At 36.5% G+C, this 14372-nt stretch overlaps 2 protein-coding genes across 2 annotated transcripts; one reads left to right on the forward strand and one right to left on the reverse strand.

Annotated features, from left to right (window-relative positions):
* The first annotated feature begins 472 nt into the window (after nucleotides 1-472).
* On the forward strand, nucleotides 473-1339 carry LOC140830241 (uncharacterized). Its single transcript, XM_073193523.1, has 3 exons — nucleotides 473-545; nucleotides 752-959; nucleotides 1078-1339. The coding sequence occupies exons 1-3, from the start codon at nucleotides 473-475 to the stop codon at nucleotides 1337-1339; spliced, it is 543 nt and encodes a 180-aa protein (XP_073049624.1).
* Nucleotides 1340-3097: 1758 nt separating this feature from the next.
* LOC140829832 (nudix hydrolase 25-like) lies at nucleotides 3098-6073 on the reverse strand. Its single transcript, XM_073193119.1, has 6 exons — nucleotides 5840-6073; nucleotides 5057-5107; nucleotides 4298-4390; nucleotides 4082-4176; nucleotides 3513-3624; nucleotides 3098-3414 (listed from the first exon to the last, which is right to left on the reverse strand). The coding sequence occupies exons 1-6, from the start codon at nucleotides 5903-5905 to the stop codon at nucleotides 3313-3315; spliced, it is 519 nt and encodes a 172-aa protein (XP_073049220.1). The 5' UTR covers nucleotides 5906-6073; the 3' UTR covers nucleotides 3098-3312.
* Between the last annotated feature and the right edge of the window lie 8299 nt (nucleotides 6074-14372).

Raw genomic sequence — 14372 nt, forward strand, 5'->3', positions numbered from 1 at the left:
GTGTAACTGAGGAAACACTTTTAAAAAATGCACATGTCTTACTCTGGTGAAATATTTCTTGCACTATTAACACATCAAATAACATAGGATATCTTCACCAATAGACAAATGGTGAATCCTCGTATACAATGTATTTGCTCCTACATATTTCGAAACTCACCCTATCTCACCATTTGATGACCCTCAATAGAGTCAGTAAATAGATTAAAATACATGCTAGTACGGAGAGCCTATATGTTCTCCAGTTCAAAGGACTAATGATGTACAACTATAACCGCAGACTATTCCACTCGACAAATGATAACCACTTGGAAAGTCCGAAAGATGGTTGTTCAGTGAATCATCAAATGATCACTCATCTGTATGAATGGATATCTTCATGCCCTTACCAATTAAACATTGCGTTTAAATCACAGGTGCAAGTCTCAAGCGCAATCAACATTTATCCTAAATTTAGACAGCTGATTCAACTATGAACCTGCGTAGAATATATGATGCACTTCCTAATAAGTTTCATGATCTAACGCTGAGATGCAGATCTCATGGTATTTATTATATATTCAATGACTTTATTTATACAGCTTACATGAGTATACTAATAAAAAAATATCATTATTGGATAAAACCGTAAAGTATTATTAAAATAAAGATTTTTTATATTAAAATCAATAAAACTCAAGCAACAAGTTAGCTATCTGGACATCTACTCTAACAAATAGCAGATTTCAGTAAACAATTGTTCAGTTTCCAGGATACGCTGGCCGGCTCGAGTTTACCGGCAACAATATCGTCCTATCTTTGTGGCCAGCTGATGGGAAGCCTGGACTGTGGATGAATTCCACATCAAGAATGGCTGCAATTTACACCTTGGTTCTCTGGGAAGAAGAAATAATCAAACAAAAGAGTGTTGTGATTATGGATCGTCGCCGTCTTCACCTAGAGACGAGGAATTGGAACTTGTAATTCCACCTGTTTTTTAGGGTTGTACAAGAGTCCTTAACGTAAGTGAGCAGATTGTTGCGAGAGATATGTACTAGAAAGCCATTTGCTGTGATGGGAAGATGGGACTTGAGAAAGTGGAGGAGTTGCTGTTGGGATAAGTGGAGAAGAACCCTTTTGTAGCCGAAGCTTATATAGTCTTGGGACAAGTTTATTTGGGGATGAAGGGGTCAAGGCGGCCGAGGCAGCGGCAGAGAGAGTGCTGCAATTGATTATGGACTGGGAGAGTCCATGGGATAAGAGGATGTCGTGGCAGGGATGGATTGCTTTGGGAAGAGTGGTGCTGATGAAGGCCAAGGAGAAAGCGTGGCCTGATAATCCTTGGAGAATTCTGAACTAGTGATTTGTCAAGTGAAATTTGTCCATCCATCGAAAAGTCTACGCCAACAAATTAAGATGTTTTTAGTGGTTTGAAGATTTATGCTTTATGTTGCGTTTGGTTTGAATTACTTAATCATTACAAGAGAAAAAAATTTCTAATCTGTTACCTCTCTATATTTCTGCTGTCACGCCCCGGGACGGGGGTTGGTTGACACCGACGTTGCTCTCAAATTTACATTCGAAAACAACAAGTCTCAGAAGTACAGAATTTCAGAAACCCGTCTTTTATTCATAATAATCATTGTCTGTTACAACTCAATGACAAATGTTTTCAGCGGAAATGTAAAACCATAAAATTTCATTGTCTGAACATATGCAGCGGAAAATAAAACATAAATCAGAACTAAGAACAACGATCTTCATCACCAGCCCCAAAACTGACGTTGCTCCTCTTCTTCTATCAACTCTTCCTCGTTCTTATCTGAGATGGGTTTGGTGGGTGAGTGATATGATTGTCACTCAGTAAGCAGGGGCGGGAATAACTCCCAGTTTTCGAAATCGTTTTCAACAGAAACACAAATACAATAATATACAGAGAACTCTTGTTTTCAGAACAGTAATCAGAATTCAGGAATTACAGAACAGAATTCAGAATTAGTAAGCACTGAGCACGTTAGTGAATTTCATGGCTAAACTGATATCAGTCCCCTATATGTTCTCTCCTCTAAGGGGTGAGGCCAGAATCAGAATCAGAATCAGAATTCAGAAATGTTCAGAATATATATTCCTACCATTAGTTCACTAGGGAGTTTCAGTGCTTCAAAATCATATATCAGAAATCATACAGAAACTGAACTTTAAAACAGAATTATCAAACGGATTTCAAGATATTTACATATAAGCCCACTTACAGTAATTTGCTTAAAGTTTCGGTTGAAGTCTACTGGAATTTGGCTGTTCTCGCTACTGGATTTTGCTGCTTGACAAAGGCACTCTTTCTTAACTCGAAATTTAAGTGATAATCTCAAAGCTTGTGTAACCCATTTCAGAGACTTGAGGGTGTTATTTATAGGCCACAATCTGACTGATACGTTTCCAATTAATGGCCATAATCTGACATTAACAGCCTTTATTCCATGTTAATGTTTCAGTTACAAGTCTGAGCTGAATAAGTAACTGACTGCTGCTTCTTTCTCGCTCTTCTGCTGCTGCTGATTTTTCGTTCTTCTACTGCTGCTGCTGGAAAATACATGTCTGCTGGAAATATACCAGCTTCTGAATATTATCTTCTGCTGGAAATTTTGCATTGCTTACTGAAATGTTTTTGCTGGAAATTCGGGTTCTCACATCTGCATATGCTGTGGCTTATAAAGTTGGCTACTAGTGAGAATTTCTACATATTGATATCGCTTTCAAGGTAGACGTGGTTTCATGTTGATTCTAAGCTTAATTTTTAAAGTTAACACACTTCTCGCGTGAAGAGTCATAAGGAAATATTACGTTAGTTCGGATGTTTATTCAGTCTATCTCGAAAGATAACAACTGCAGACTCACACGTCATTGAATAAAAGTCGTTATTACCGACACAGAGTGACTACAAGAATTGTCGATTGGCTAATCTTTTATGAAATTAAGCTTGTTCTTGTGATGACCTTGACAAAGAAAGAATTTCAATACATTGGAGTTTGTTCAACACAATTCCGGTAATTTAACAACCAAATCACAACTTTAGACTCAGTCACATGTACATTTACAAGTCCAATACATTATCAAAACATAAAAAAAAGAAATGATAAACTACTAATGTAGCTCATGAATTTAGGACCATATACAGAATCATATGATATTTCTCACACTGCCCCTATCAACACCCCTCAAGTTTATTCTAAATGTAGAGTTATAGTAATTTTTAGTATTAAAAGCCAAACTTGGGGGATATAATTTAACTTGAAAAAAGAAAGAAAAAAGGTGCAAATCATAGATACTATTTGTTCACCACTTAGTTGAATAGCATTTTGTAGCTCTTCCAGCACTGAGGTGAGGATGGAAGGTTTTCATGACTTCCTCATATGTTGGTCTCTTGTAATCCACTGCCTGAAATAGGCATAGTTTACACACAGATTTTGTTAAACTTGGCTTACATATTTTATTCTTAAGATAGGTAATGACCACGATAAAAATTTGAAAAATACCTGCTCGACGGCTTCTTCGGGGAGAACCCATTTCCATTCTGAGAATTCAGGGTCGGTTTCACCAGTTGCCAAGTTAATTTCGATCTCATCACCTCCGAATCTCATAAGAAACCTGTGGAATCGACAAAGTTATCGCCAGTGTAAAATATTTCGACTCTGAGATTTGTGTAAAGTCTTTGATCAGCTTCTGAACAGTCTTAAATATCGAATTCCAATGTTTTGTAAAACTATATGTGATGAATCAATCATGAACGATCTAACACAGAGTTGATCATAATAGAAAATATTTAAGTGGGTAACTCAAGACTACACGGTTATTCCCATTCAAATTTTTGCCTAACCTAGGCCATAAAGCTCAAAAGGATCTCTAACATCAAATTCTAAGAATTTATCCTGAACTGGCAAATATTTTGCAGGGGCATGAGTGCTCTAATCAATGTCTAGCATCCATGGACGCGGCGGTGCGTCTTATGGGCATACATTGCTCCAAAAGCAATATATATTCCAGCACATGATGGGGAACATATTCTCGTTTTTTTCGTAATTATTGTAGTAAAGCATATACTGACCATTTTTGAGCCTGCCCATGCCATTCTCCGCCCCAAAGACGATTCACTTTTGCTTTCACAGCTGGTGGGAAATCATACGTCAACCATTCCGGAACCTGAATATCGTTAAATTCGAATATGCTTAATGATTGTCTGTTGTGTAATGCTGGTTGAAAACTATATATTGGCCAAATTTTGATTGATTATAAAGAAACTTCATCAGACAGACAGACAGACCTCAGCTATTATTTCTGCAGATACTACTCCTGTTTCTTCCTTTAATTCTCTTATTGCAGCAGACTTTGGGTCCTCGCCTTCTTCAATACCACCCTGAACATCAAAGTCAAAGCTATCTGCTTAGAGGAACAAAATGTTGAAAATGTACATCTACGATGACCCGTTAGAGATGCAAGCGCTCAATCTATCTCATCTACTTGTTTTTAGAATGATTATAGTAATTAGAGGCAGAGTGAACAATAAAGCACGTGGGTAGGAGCAATGCTCAAGACAAGACACACACCTTGTCAAAGAGAAAAGCACGAAAACATCTTATTATAAAATCGAATTTCAAACTAATAAATATCAATAAAACAGATCCTAGTCCAAAAGGGATTTCATTTCAGTTTGGGATGCCAATTCTTCCAATAAGCCTCTGAAGCGTTCCAATGTAGATTATTCACAACCGAGGCGCGCACTTCACAGGAGGTTTGTGCCTCGGCTTGGTCTAGGCGCAAGGACCAAGCCTCGAGTTCCAGGCTGCTTCTTGGGGCTTTATTAATTATGAATAAATCTATGATCATAAACCCAACTCTTTCCGCACAAATAGCAAGCAAAAAGCAAGAACCGAAGAACATTAAAAAAAAAAAACCACGAATGGTACAGAAATAAGAAAGATTTGGATGTCAAATCCAAAGTTAAACATCACTGATTGAGGACGAATGAGATGTATAACATAGAAGCAACAGGTCATAATCTAGCAAACAAACAATGCAGCACCTGAGGCATCTGCCATGCTCCCGGAACATTCAATCTAGAAGCCACGAACACCTGGAAGCCAATAACAAACGTTTTAGCAACTAGATCACTACATTTTCCTGACAAGGAAACATGTATTAACAGTTATATCACTAAAATTGTGGATTATCAAACCAAATAGCCCAAATCCTGGCTAGAAGGAAAAAACTTGATAATATTGATACTCGGTGATAACGAATTTTTGTATTATCTTGTATCATCTATTTTAGTTTACTACTGTAGACAAACTGTTTCATACTTGTCCTTGAGTGATTCAAAAAGCTAATACCGTGAGAAAAAAAAAATAATGCTATTAAATTTAAGATATTCCCATTTAAATTCATCCCTGGAACTAAACGAAGAAGAGAGAGAACAGGCATTCCAGCACATTACAGTGAATTAACATTAAAAAAACATTTAAAGATGCTCTCCTAAAACTTCAAAAGTACAATAGCAAACACAAGCGAAACATAAGCAAGAAAGGCTTTTCCATCGCTATCGAAGAATTAGCAAGTAGCAGTACAAAGTTGATTTTTATGAAAAACAAGAAAAAATAATACAAATTCTTGCTTAAAAGTTATCCAACGAGAAATATACATGTAAAAGATTCGCCACCCTTCGATTACGCTCATTAATCGAATAAAAACCCAGTGAAAATAATTTTTTTTTTAAAGTCACGGAAACGAAACAAGAAACCCAACAAGATCAGAACAAAAACTAATTTTTTTTCTTCCCACAGAAGTAAGGAACACTCGAGTTTCTCACCATATTATCATCATTGATGAGACAGACTCCGACGTTGGGGCGGTAACCCGGGGGCAGACCCTCCATTGATTCTGAGAATTTTCTTCTTTTACCCAGAAAATGGAATTTGTTTGAATGAGAGAATTTTTTTGGATGCAAATCACTATCAGAATATAACTTTTTAGCTGAAAGTCAAACACATTCATATGTACTGTTGAGGTGATGATAACGACTTCTTATCGTGCGCCTCCGACTCCAACCTTTGGCATTTTGTACAGTGCCAACATATATATTTATCTGCTGCGGAGGGGCTCACGGGAACTTGTCGTGTGGATTACTTCATGGTGAATAACTAATAATTTTTTATTTTATTTTTAGTAATTTATATATCATTTATGAATTTCAACATTAAATATGATAAAATATAATTGTTCTTTTCATATTTCATATCATTTTACTTAGAAAATAATTAAATAAAATATAAATCATAAATTCGACTCACATGAATCTGACTCGAAAGAGAATTATCCTCCACATAAATATAATGATCGTTCGTCATTAATACAACTGTTTCATGATATCAAAAATTTGAACAACGATTTTTCGTGTTGTCAAATATGAGTGGGTCTCATGTGAACGGGTCAACTCTACCAATATTCACAATAAAAAGTAATATTATTAGTATAAAAAGTAATATTTCTTCATGGATGACCCAGATAAGATATTCGTCTCACAAATACGACCCGTAAGACTGTCTCACACAAGTTTTTGCCGTCAAATATTTGTACATAATTTGCCATGCACAAAAGTTTTTATGTTCAGGATTATGAGAGTCAAGATCCTTTGAAAACATTAGACCTAGTTTGATAATGTTTGTGTAATGTGTCTTATATTATGAATTAAATCATGTCAAACCCATTTTTTTCTCTCTGTTTTGCCCTTTTCTCCCATCTCTGTAAATTAGATACAATTTGTTTCCTTTACAATAAACACATATCATAACTTAATAAAATGAGATGGAATACAAATTATTTTTTTTAAACTCTAAAATAAATCCTCTGCTGTAATTAGATAAAAACTTTTGCTAAATAATATTTAAATAAATTTTTATTGACTAATTTCACATTAATTACTCTACTAGGCTATTTGCTCTCATTAATTAAAATAATGGACATGATAGAAATGGAGCTATGCATTGTTACATGGGCAAAAACTTGTGTGAGACGGTCTCACGGATCGTATTTTGTGAGACAGGTCTTTATTTAGGTAATCAATGAAAAAGTATTACTTTTTATGCTAAGAATATTACTTTTTATTGTGAATATTGATAAGATTGACCCGTCTCACAGATTAAGATCCGTGAGACGGTCTCACATGAGACTCTCTCTATTATTAAGATCCGTGAGACGGTCTCACATAAGACTCTCTCTATTACATGATCATGGAAAGTGGGAAAAATTTAAAAATTTCAAGTGGGGGAAAAGTAATGGTAGAGAAAAAGGAAGGGTTGACTTTTGACGTCTTGAGTGGAACGAAACATCTAACATTTAATTACTAGTGCTGGCTTCGTTGTAGCACTTGTTCATGCAATTTTTAATTTTTTTTAATAATGAAGTCGATTTATATTTAAAATAAAGATAATATCATAATTATAAAAAATTAATGAAAATTTATATTATGATTTGAAAATTTTATATTCTTATAATTATTTTAATAATTAAGGACTACCACGTAATTTGAATATATATTAAAAAAAATTAAATCATGCCACTTTTTTGTTTTTATTATAGAAATTCTTAATAAGGGACTAAAATAATAAATTTAACATGTGGACCCTATTATTTCAAATCAATGTCACATTAAAATTTAAAAGTCCATAAATTCTATGAACAATTTCACACAATCATAACCGAAGTAGAAATCTTTTTGTTGGTCCTACTAATTTTATTATAATCTTCGTTTATAAACTATCATAAATATATAATATGATAAACAGCTTAATTAATTAATAAAATATATAATTGTTTTATTTAATAAATTGATAATTCGTTTCAATTTAATAAATATAATTATTATCTTTAATTATATTTTTCTTAATAATCAGTTTAAGAAAAATAAAAATTTATGAAAATATTATTGAAAAATAATTAATTTTAAAAATATTACAATATTAGGCAATAAAACATTATAATTACATCATAAAATATAATACAACATAGAAAAATATATGTCTCATAAAAAATTATAGTTAAAAAATAGCCCTTATACACCACATTAAAATGATTAAACTAAAAAAAATAACTATTGGTGAATTTTCAAAAAAAAATTAATAATAACTGAGTTTTTTTAAATGATGGAATACAAAAGTAGAAAATAATTTAAAACACACATTACATTTATCTGTTGGGAAAAAAAAAAAAGAGCCTTTCGCATGTAGTGCCGTGCAAACGCCATTGCACCCTCTAATATGCAAGCAAAAAAAGGTTTTGTTTGAACCAAGCATTCAAAATTGGATGGCTGGATGTTGATGGTCTCTCGCCCAAGACGTATTAGAAGTTTTAAAAAATTTCAAATAAATTTTATTTTGGCATTCAAGATTTTTCTTAGGCGTCGTATGAATATAATACATACATGTGATGTTTAGATGTTTACTTTTAATGATTTAATCACTCGTCTCCAATTATTCTTGTGTTTAGGTAGAGATAACTTTTCTTGTTATTCTTTATGAACAAGCAACTGGAATAAACACCTTCTTCAATACTCCAAATTAGGTCCAGGATTGAAGACGATGTTTCTATTTCTAATTTGCACTCGAAAACTTGAAAAAAATTGGCGTTTATTTTTTATCTCAAGAAGACGATGGCGATCCAGAGGAGTTGTGGTAGTGGCCAAGAAACTATCTCAGTTAATCTCGGAATAGATGAAGCCATTCTCAAACATTTACGCTTGGAGTTAAATCTCCTAATAAACATCATATTGTTGTGATTAAACTATAAAACTGCCCAAAGTTAATTTTGAATGTCAATATTAAAATTTTAAAACTTCTCATGCGTCTTGGGTATGAAATAGCGATACACCAACAAAATGTCTCTCAGCAAGGGCTTAGGTGTGTGTTGACGCAGAATGAGGATGTCATTTCCTATGCATCCAAGCAATTGAAAGTCCATGAAGAGAAGTATCCTATGAATGATGCCTATGCATCTAAGTACACTTATTTCCTATGTATCCAAGCACACTTATAGCATGCTAGACTATGATATATTCACATAGAAGTATGTTTGAATATGCTTCAAAGAATATCTATGGATATGCTAAAGGATTACGACTGTGAAATCAAGAACTATCCGATATAATCAAATATCACAGTCGACGCTCTTAGTCGAAAGGTGAGATTATCCGCTCTACGAACTAGCACAATTTCAGGTACGATCTAATAATTTTATGCGATGAGATTTCAATTTTGACAGAAAAAATAGACTGAAGGCATTATAGTTTCTATCTTTCTATCCAAGCCAGCACTGTTTACAAGAATCCAAGAAGCACAATTGTCGGATCCCAATGAGTACAAGTTAGCAAGATTAGCTAATGGAGACAATACGTCTGTCTTTGCATTTCAACCAGATGGGACGTTGTATCTATATGGAAGAATTGTATTACTAGAGGATGCTACATTGAGAGATGATGCTACATTTAGGGATGAGATTCTACTGCGGAAGGTAATGGAATCTAATTAATATACATGTCTGTATAAAAACTACATTTCAGTATAAAGGTACAATACTGTACAACTTAAATCTAAGGTTCAGTTACTAAATTCAAGTAATAAACCAAGTCTGCTACAAGTCCGGAATCACCACGCTAACTCGTCTTCTCTCATCGTCATCTCGACCCTGATCCAGCCCCACCTGTTGTCATGCACACATACAAAACAAGACAACAGCCGGATAACTCCGGTGAGAATAAATCCCAGTGTAAAACATGGTAAGCATGTATATAACTAAACTAATTCATAAAACATGCCGTCATGTAGAAACACAATATATCTCATAATCTATGAAATTAAGCATGCAACTCAACTCAGATAAACATGCATATAAACAATCTAAATCATAAAAACATGCTAGCACAACTGAAAGCAATAACGATGGGTCCCATGATCTAGGAGCCATATCCATATAAGCATGAAGTCCTAATCAAATCATGTCTAGACTTGACTCGATCTATAACTCTAGGGATTCCGGGGTGAATAAGACGTCACTGGCTGTCACCTACCCAACCACTCGGGGCGACTGTACGTCTTATTCCTAGACTTCGGTCCGAGCTGTATCAACGGCTGGCAATAGGAGTAATGGCTACTCCTAAGCTGAGATACACCGAACGTCTAGAAGTCTGACAATGGCTGTCAAGACTTTCCTATCTTAAATGCAATGAATAACAATCTGTAAACAAAGCATAATCATATTCATAACTGAATATCACAATTATCTTACCTGCTTGAATACAATTCTATAATCAAAGCATAATCAGGTAACAATATAAACAATAATCTAGTATGTGATTTTATTGGGAAACTCAAATTAATCTAATTTGAGTTATGCTTCCCCAATATCACATGAATTATACCTTTATCTTCCCCGTCTGAGGAAGACGAAGTCTCGAAGTCCAGTCTGTCCATATCCGATCTGAAATGACAATAACAAATATACTGTATCAATGTATAATTCAATTCACAATCTGTTCTGGTCAATACTCGACTCAGCACATAATCTGATCACTATCTGAACAAAATACCATCTGATTCATATCAACAATCTCTCGATATAATCTAAATCATATCTGAATCTGATCAATCTAATTTAACTGATGTTTCAACGGTACAATAATACAGTCTTGTTACCCCCGTCAACCTCACATCACAGATATAATATAAGAATTCATAATCAATATTGATACAACTCAAACTCTGAACGATAATACAATTCTGATATGAAATCTTAGTCCAATCGACTCTGAAAATCATAGCAATTACATAAACACTCTGTTTCTTATTCTGACTTCGATTCTATGATGTCTAACATGACAAGAACATCATATATGAATCCTATTCAATTCTGACAACATCATATTTTCAAAACATCTCAAAACGTAACAAAAATTACGTCCAGATGTAGCCTGCTCTGACAGGAACACAGTACTGTGTTCGGATTCAAAATCAGACGGACGGATTTCTCACAAAAGGCGTAAGGATATTTCACTCTTATTCAGAAACCTTTTCCTCAATCCTTTATTCTCGTTTCTGAAGAAATCTCGAAGCATACATATATATATATATATATACATATACGATGCATGCAATGAGCCAAGTGGCTCCCCCTCGTTTTGCATGACTCGCGCTCGAGCGGTCAATCTTTACCGCTCGAGCGCGGAACTTTCTGTCCATGCTTCGACGGTCTACTCGCTGGCGCTCGAGCGGTAACTTTTTGCCGCTCGGGCGCCAGGCATTCTGTCCAAATTCTCCATTTATGATTCATTGGCGCTCGAGCGGTGCTTTTCTACCGCTCGGGCGCCATAGGTTCTGTCCGAAATCTTGACTTGTTATGCACCAACGCCCGGCTTCCTGATTCACGTTTTATTTAGCCACTGTGATATTTGCCAATCACAATTATGACAATTAATCAGCGTCTGATTACAATGATTAAATCTCGGGCATTACACTACCACTGTATCTATCTATTATTCACAATGTATTCCACAAATGTTTGTTGAGGTGATACATATTATATGAGTCTCATGTTCTTCATCCAGAAGAAGTGCAACTCGAAGAAAACTTAAGAGTTTATTGAAGATCGGGCTATTTGCCACTCAAGTCCTTGTTTTCATCTTGGATAACATATTCCACAGGATATGTCTCAGGTTGGACAGGCTACAAGGAAGCAACATAGATATTGAAGATCTCTGCCTTCAGGGGAGGAGCCTCAGGGTTTATTTTTTTTTTTTTGGTTACAAGAGAGGGGGGTCACCCAAGATTGTTCATTGTCGAACTACTGTTCTTCTACACGAGCCAAAGCCCGCCTTGTCTTCCTCGATGATGGCGTGCAGGCCTACAGGAGGCGTCGACAAAGTTGTGTAGCCTCTTTCCATTTCCAGAGCTTTCGCAGCCAAAAAATCCGCGGCCCTATTTTGTTCTCTGTAGATATGCTGGATCTTGACCTCCCAGTTTCTAGCCAGTAGGCTAGTACACAATGCGATCAAGTTGATGAGGGATGAGCTCGGTATTCCCTTATTATTAAGCCAGTTGATCACTTCTATTGAGTCAATTCCCAGCCTGATCTTCATTTGCTCTGCTTCCCATGCCACTTGCAACCCTTTGTAGGCGGCCCACAGCTCTGCTTCCTCAGTCGAGCACCACCCTATGTTGTGCATGAATCCAATTATCCAATCACCATGTTTGTTCCGCAATAATCCTCCCCCACCAGCCTTCCGAATAGATTGTTTGCAACTCCCATCAACCTCGAGTGAGCACCACCCTTCCGGAGGAGGTATCCACCTAACTATGTAATTTTCATACTTCTGGGTGTTGCTTGGCATGATCCTTCCAGAATTGAAAGTTGATTTAATTTCGTTGAGGTGGGTCCTTAGCTGTTTCACTTTAAGATTCACATCTAATTCCTTGTCCTTGAAGACGAGTTCATTTCGCCATTTCCAAAGCCACCAAAGGGTAATGGCGAATAGAGCATTCCAATTACTCGTTTCCATGTTCTGTCGTTCCTGGCCCAAGTTCACCCTAAACCATTTTTCGAAGCTTAGCTTCAGATTATTCTTGAATGCATTAGTAGACATGAGGGATCTCCATATTTCCCGGGCTTTTTCACATTTCCGAAAGATGTGATCCACGTCTTCCATAGCATTCTGACACGCAACACACATACCACTGGATGTAAACCCTCTTTTAACTCTTTCCACATTGCTCATAATTTTCTCATGTCTTACTAGCCAAAGAAATGCTCTTATACGGTAAGGAACCTCCAGTTTCCAAATCAGTCCCCATGAATTATCAGTAGTGAGGTGTTGTGTGCCCGTTATTAACTCGTAGGCTGACCTAATCGAGAAGTTGCCGCTGCTGGTTAAGCCCCAACAGATGTTGTCTTCAGTATCATCTTCTTCACTCAGTATACACGCAGCCAGCTTGTCTTGTACTTGGTTGGGAAGCTTCCCATCTAAGGCTCCCCAATTCCACCCCTCTCCTCTGATCCAATAGTTAAAAACGGATTTGTTCCTCTCATCTGCATCACTATCTTTGGGTAGGTAAGGATGAAGTGATTCGTTTCCCAGCCACTTATCTGTCCAAAAACTTGTGGATTTACCATTCCTCACTACCCTTCTCTTCCCTTGTTCTAGTGTTTGCATGGCCTTGGATATATCTTGCCAATTCTTGGATGCTCCATGTCTGGCTTGAATACCCTTACTGATATTGATCTTGTGCATGTATTTCTCTTTTAGCACTTGAGCCCAGAGGCTCTTCTGGTCGTTCATTAGTCTCCAGCCCAGTTTGGTCATGAATGCTAGGTTCATTTGTTGCATCCTCCTAATCCCAAGGCCTCCCATAGATTTGGGTTTAGTAACCACTTGCCATTTAACCAAGTGGCATTTACGTTCCCCACATTGTCCTCCCCAAAGGAAGTTCCTAATTGTTTTCTCAATCTCAGCGCATATTCCCGTGGGTAGGAGGCTTGTTTGCATATTATATAGGGGAATCGCATTGAGCACAGACTGTACCATAACCTTCCGTCCTGAAAAGCTCAGATACTTGGTTTTCCACCCCTCAAGTCTTGACTTAATTCTTTCCAGCACCTGCTTGTATAGATTATTATTGACTCTCCCATGTATGGAAGGCACTCCGAGATATTTGCCAAGATCATCAGTCAAGGGAATACCCGATACAGTAGACAGAGTGTTAGCTACCATATTATCCACATTTCTAGATACAAAAATCTGTGATTTGTGGAAGTTAACTTTCTGGCCAGAACATGAGCAAAATCTATTCAAGCACTCAAGAATAATGTTGAGTTGCTCGATGGAGGCCTCTGCATATAGGACCATGTCGTCAGCAAAGAGAAGGTGAGAAATGGGAGGGCCATTCCGAGAGAGTCGAATAGGCTTCCAGGATCCATTACTAACTGCTTGACAGATGATGTGGCTTAGTCTTTCAATACAGAGAACAAATATGTATGGTGATATTGAGTCTCCCTGTCTAATTCCTCTGCTCGGCTTGATCCACTCCATCTGGTCCCCATTCCACAGAATCGAGAGTCTGGGAGATTAAATACACTTCATGATATTTCTGACCCACACTCTATTGAAGCCAACTTCGGTGAGAGTTTCCCGAATAAAATCCCATGAAAGTCTGTCATAGGCTTTTTCAAGATCTATTTTGATGGCCATGTATCCCTTCCCTCCAGTCTTCTTGCGCATAGTATGAAGGGCCTCTTGGTACACTATAATATTATCAGTTATTTGACGCCCCGGGACAAAGCTACTTTGGAAAGGCCCCACA

The sequence above is a fragment of the Primulina eburnea genome, chromosome 4 (genome assembly GCF_022965805.1).
Source record: "Primulina eburnea isolate SZY01 chromosome 4, ASM2296580v1, whole genome shotgun sequence".
In the NCBI taxonomy this organism is placed as follows: Eukaryota; Viridiplantae; Streptophyta; class Magnoliopsida; order Lamiales; family Gesneriaceae; genus Primulina; species Primulina eburnea.

What these genes read in the sequence shown, in the direction of transcription:
- LOC140830241 (XM_073193523.1), top strand. Translation starts at nt 473, where the DNA reads ATGAACCTGCGTAGAATATATGATGCACTTCCTAATAAGTTTCATGAT. An exon ending in GCTGAGATGCAGATCTCATG is followed by an intron (nt 546 to 751) that starts GTATTTATTATA and finishes TTCAGTTTCCAG; the next exon opens with GATACGCTGGCCGGCTCGAG. An exon ending in GAGACGAGGAATTGGAACTT is followed by an intron (nt 960 to 1,077) that starts GTAATTCCACCT and finishes GACTTGAGAAAG; the next exon opens with TGGAGGAGTTGCTGTTGGGA.
- LOC140829832 (XM_073193119.1), bottom strand. Translation starts at nt 5,905, where the DNA reads ATGGAGGGTCTGCCCCCGGGTTACCGCCCCAACGTCGGAGTCTGTCTC. An exon ending in TCATCAATGATGATAATATG is followed by an intron (nt 5,108 to 5,839) that starts GTGAGAAACTCG and finishes ATTGGCTTCCAG; the next exon opens with GTGTTCGTGGCTTCTAGATT. An exon ending in CATGGGCAGGCTCAAAAATG is followed by an intron (nt 3,625 to 4,081) that starts GTCAGTATATGC and finishes TCGATTCCACAG; the next exon opens with GTTTCTTATGAGATTCGGAG.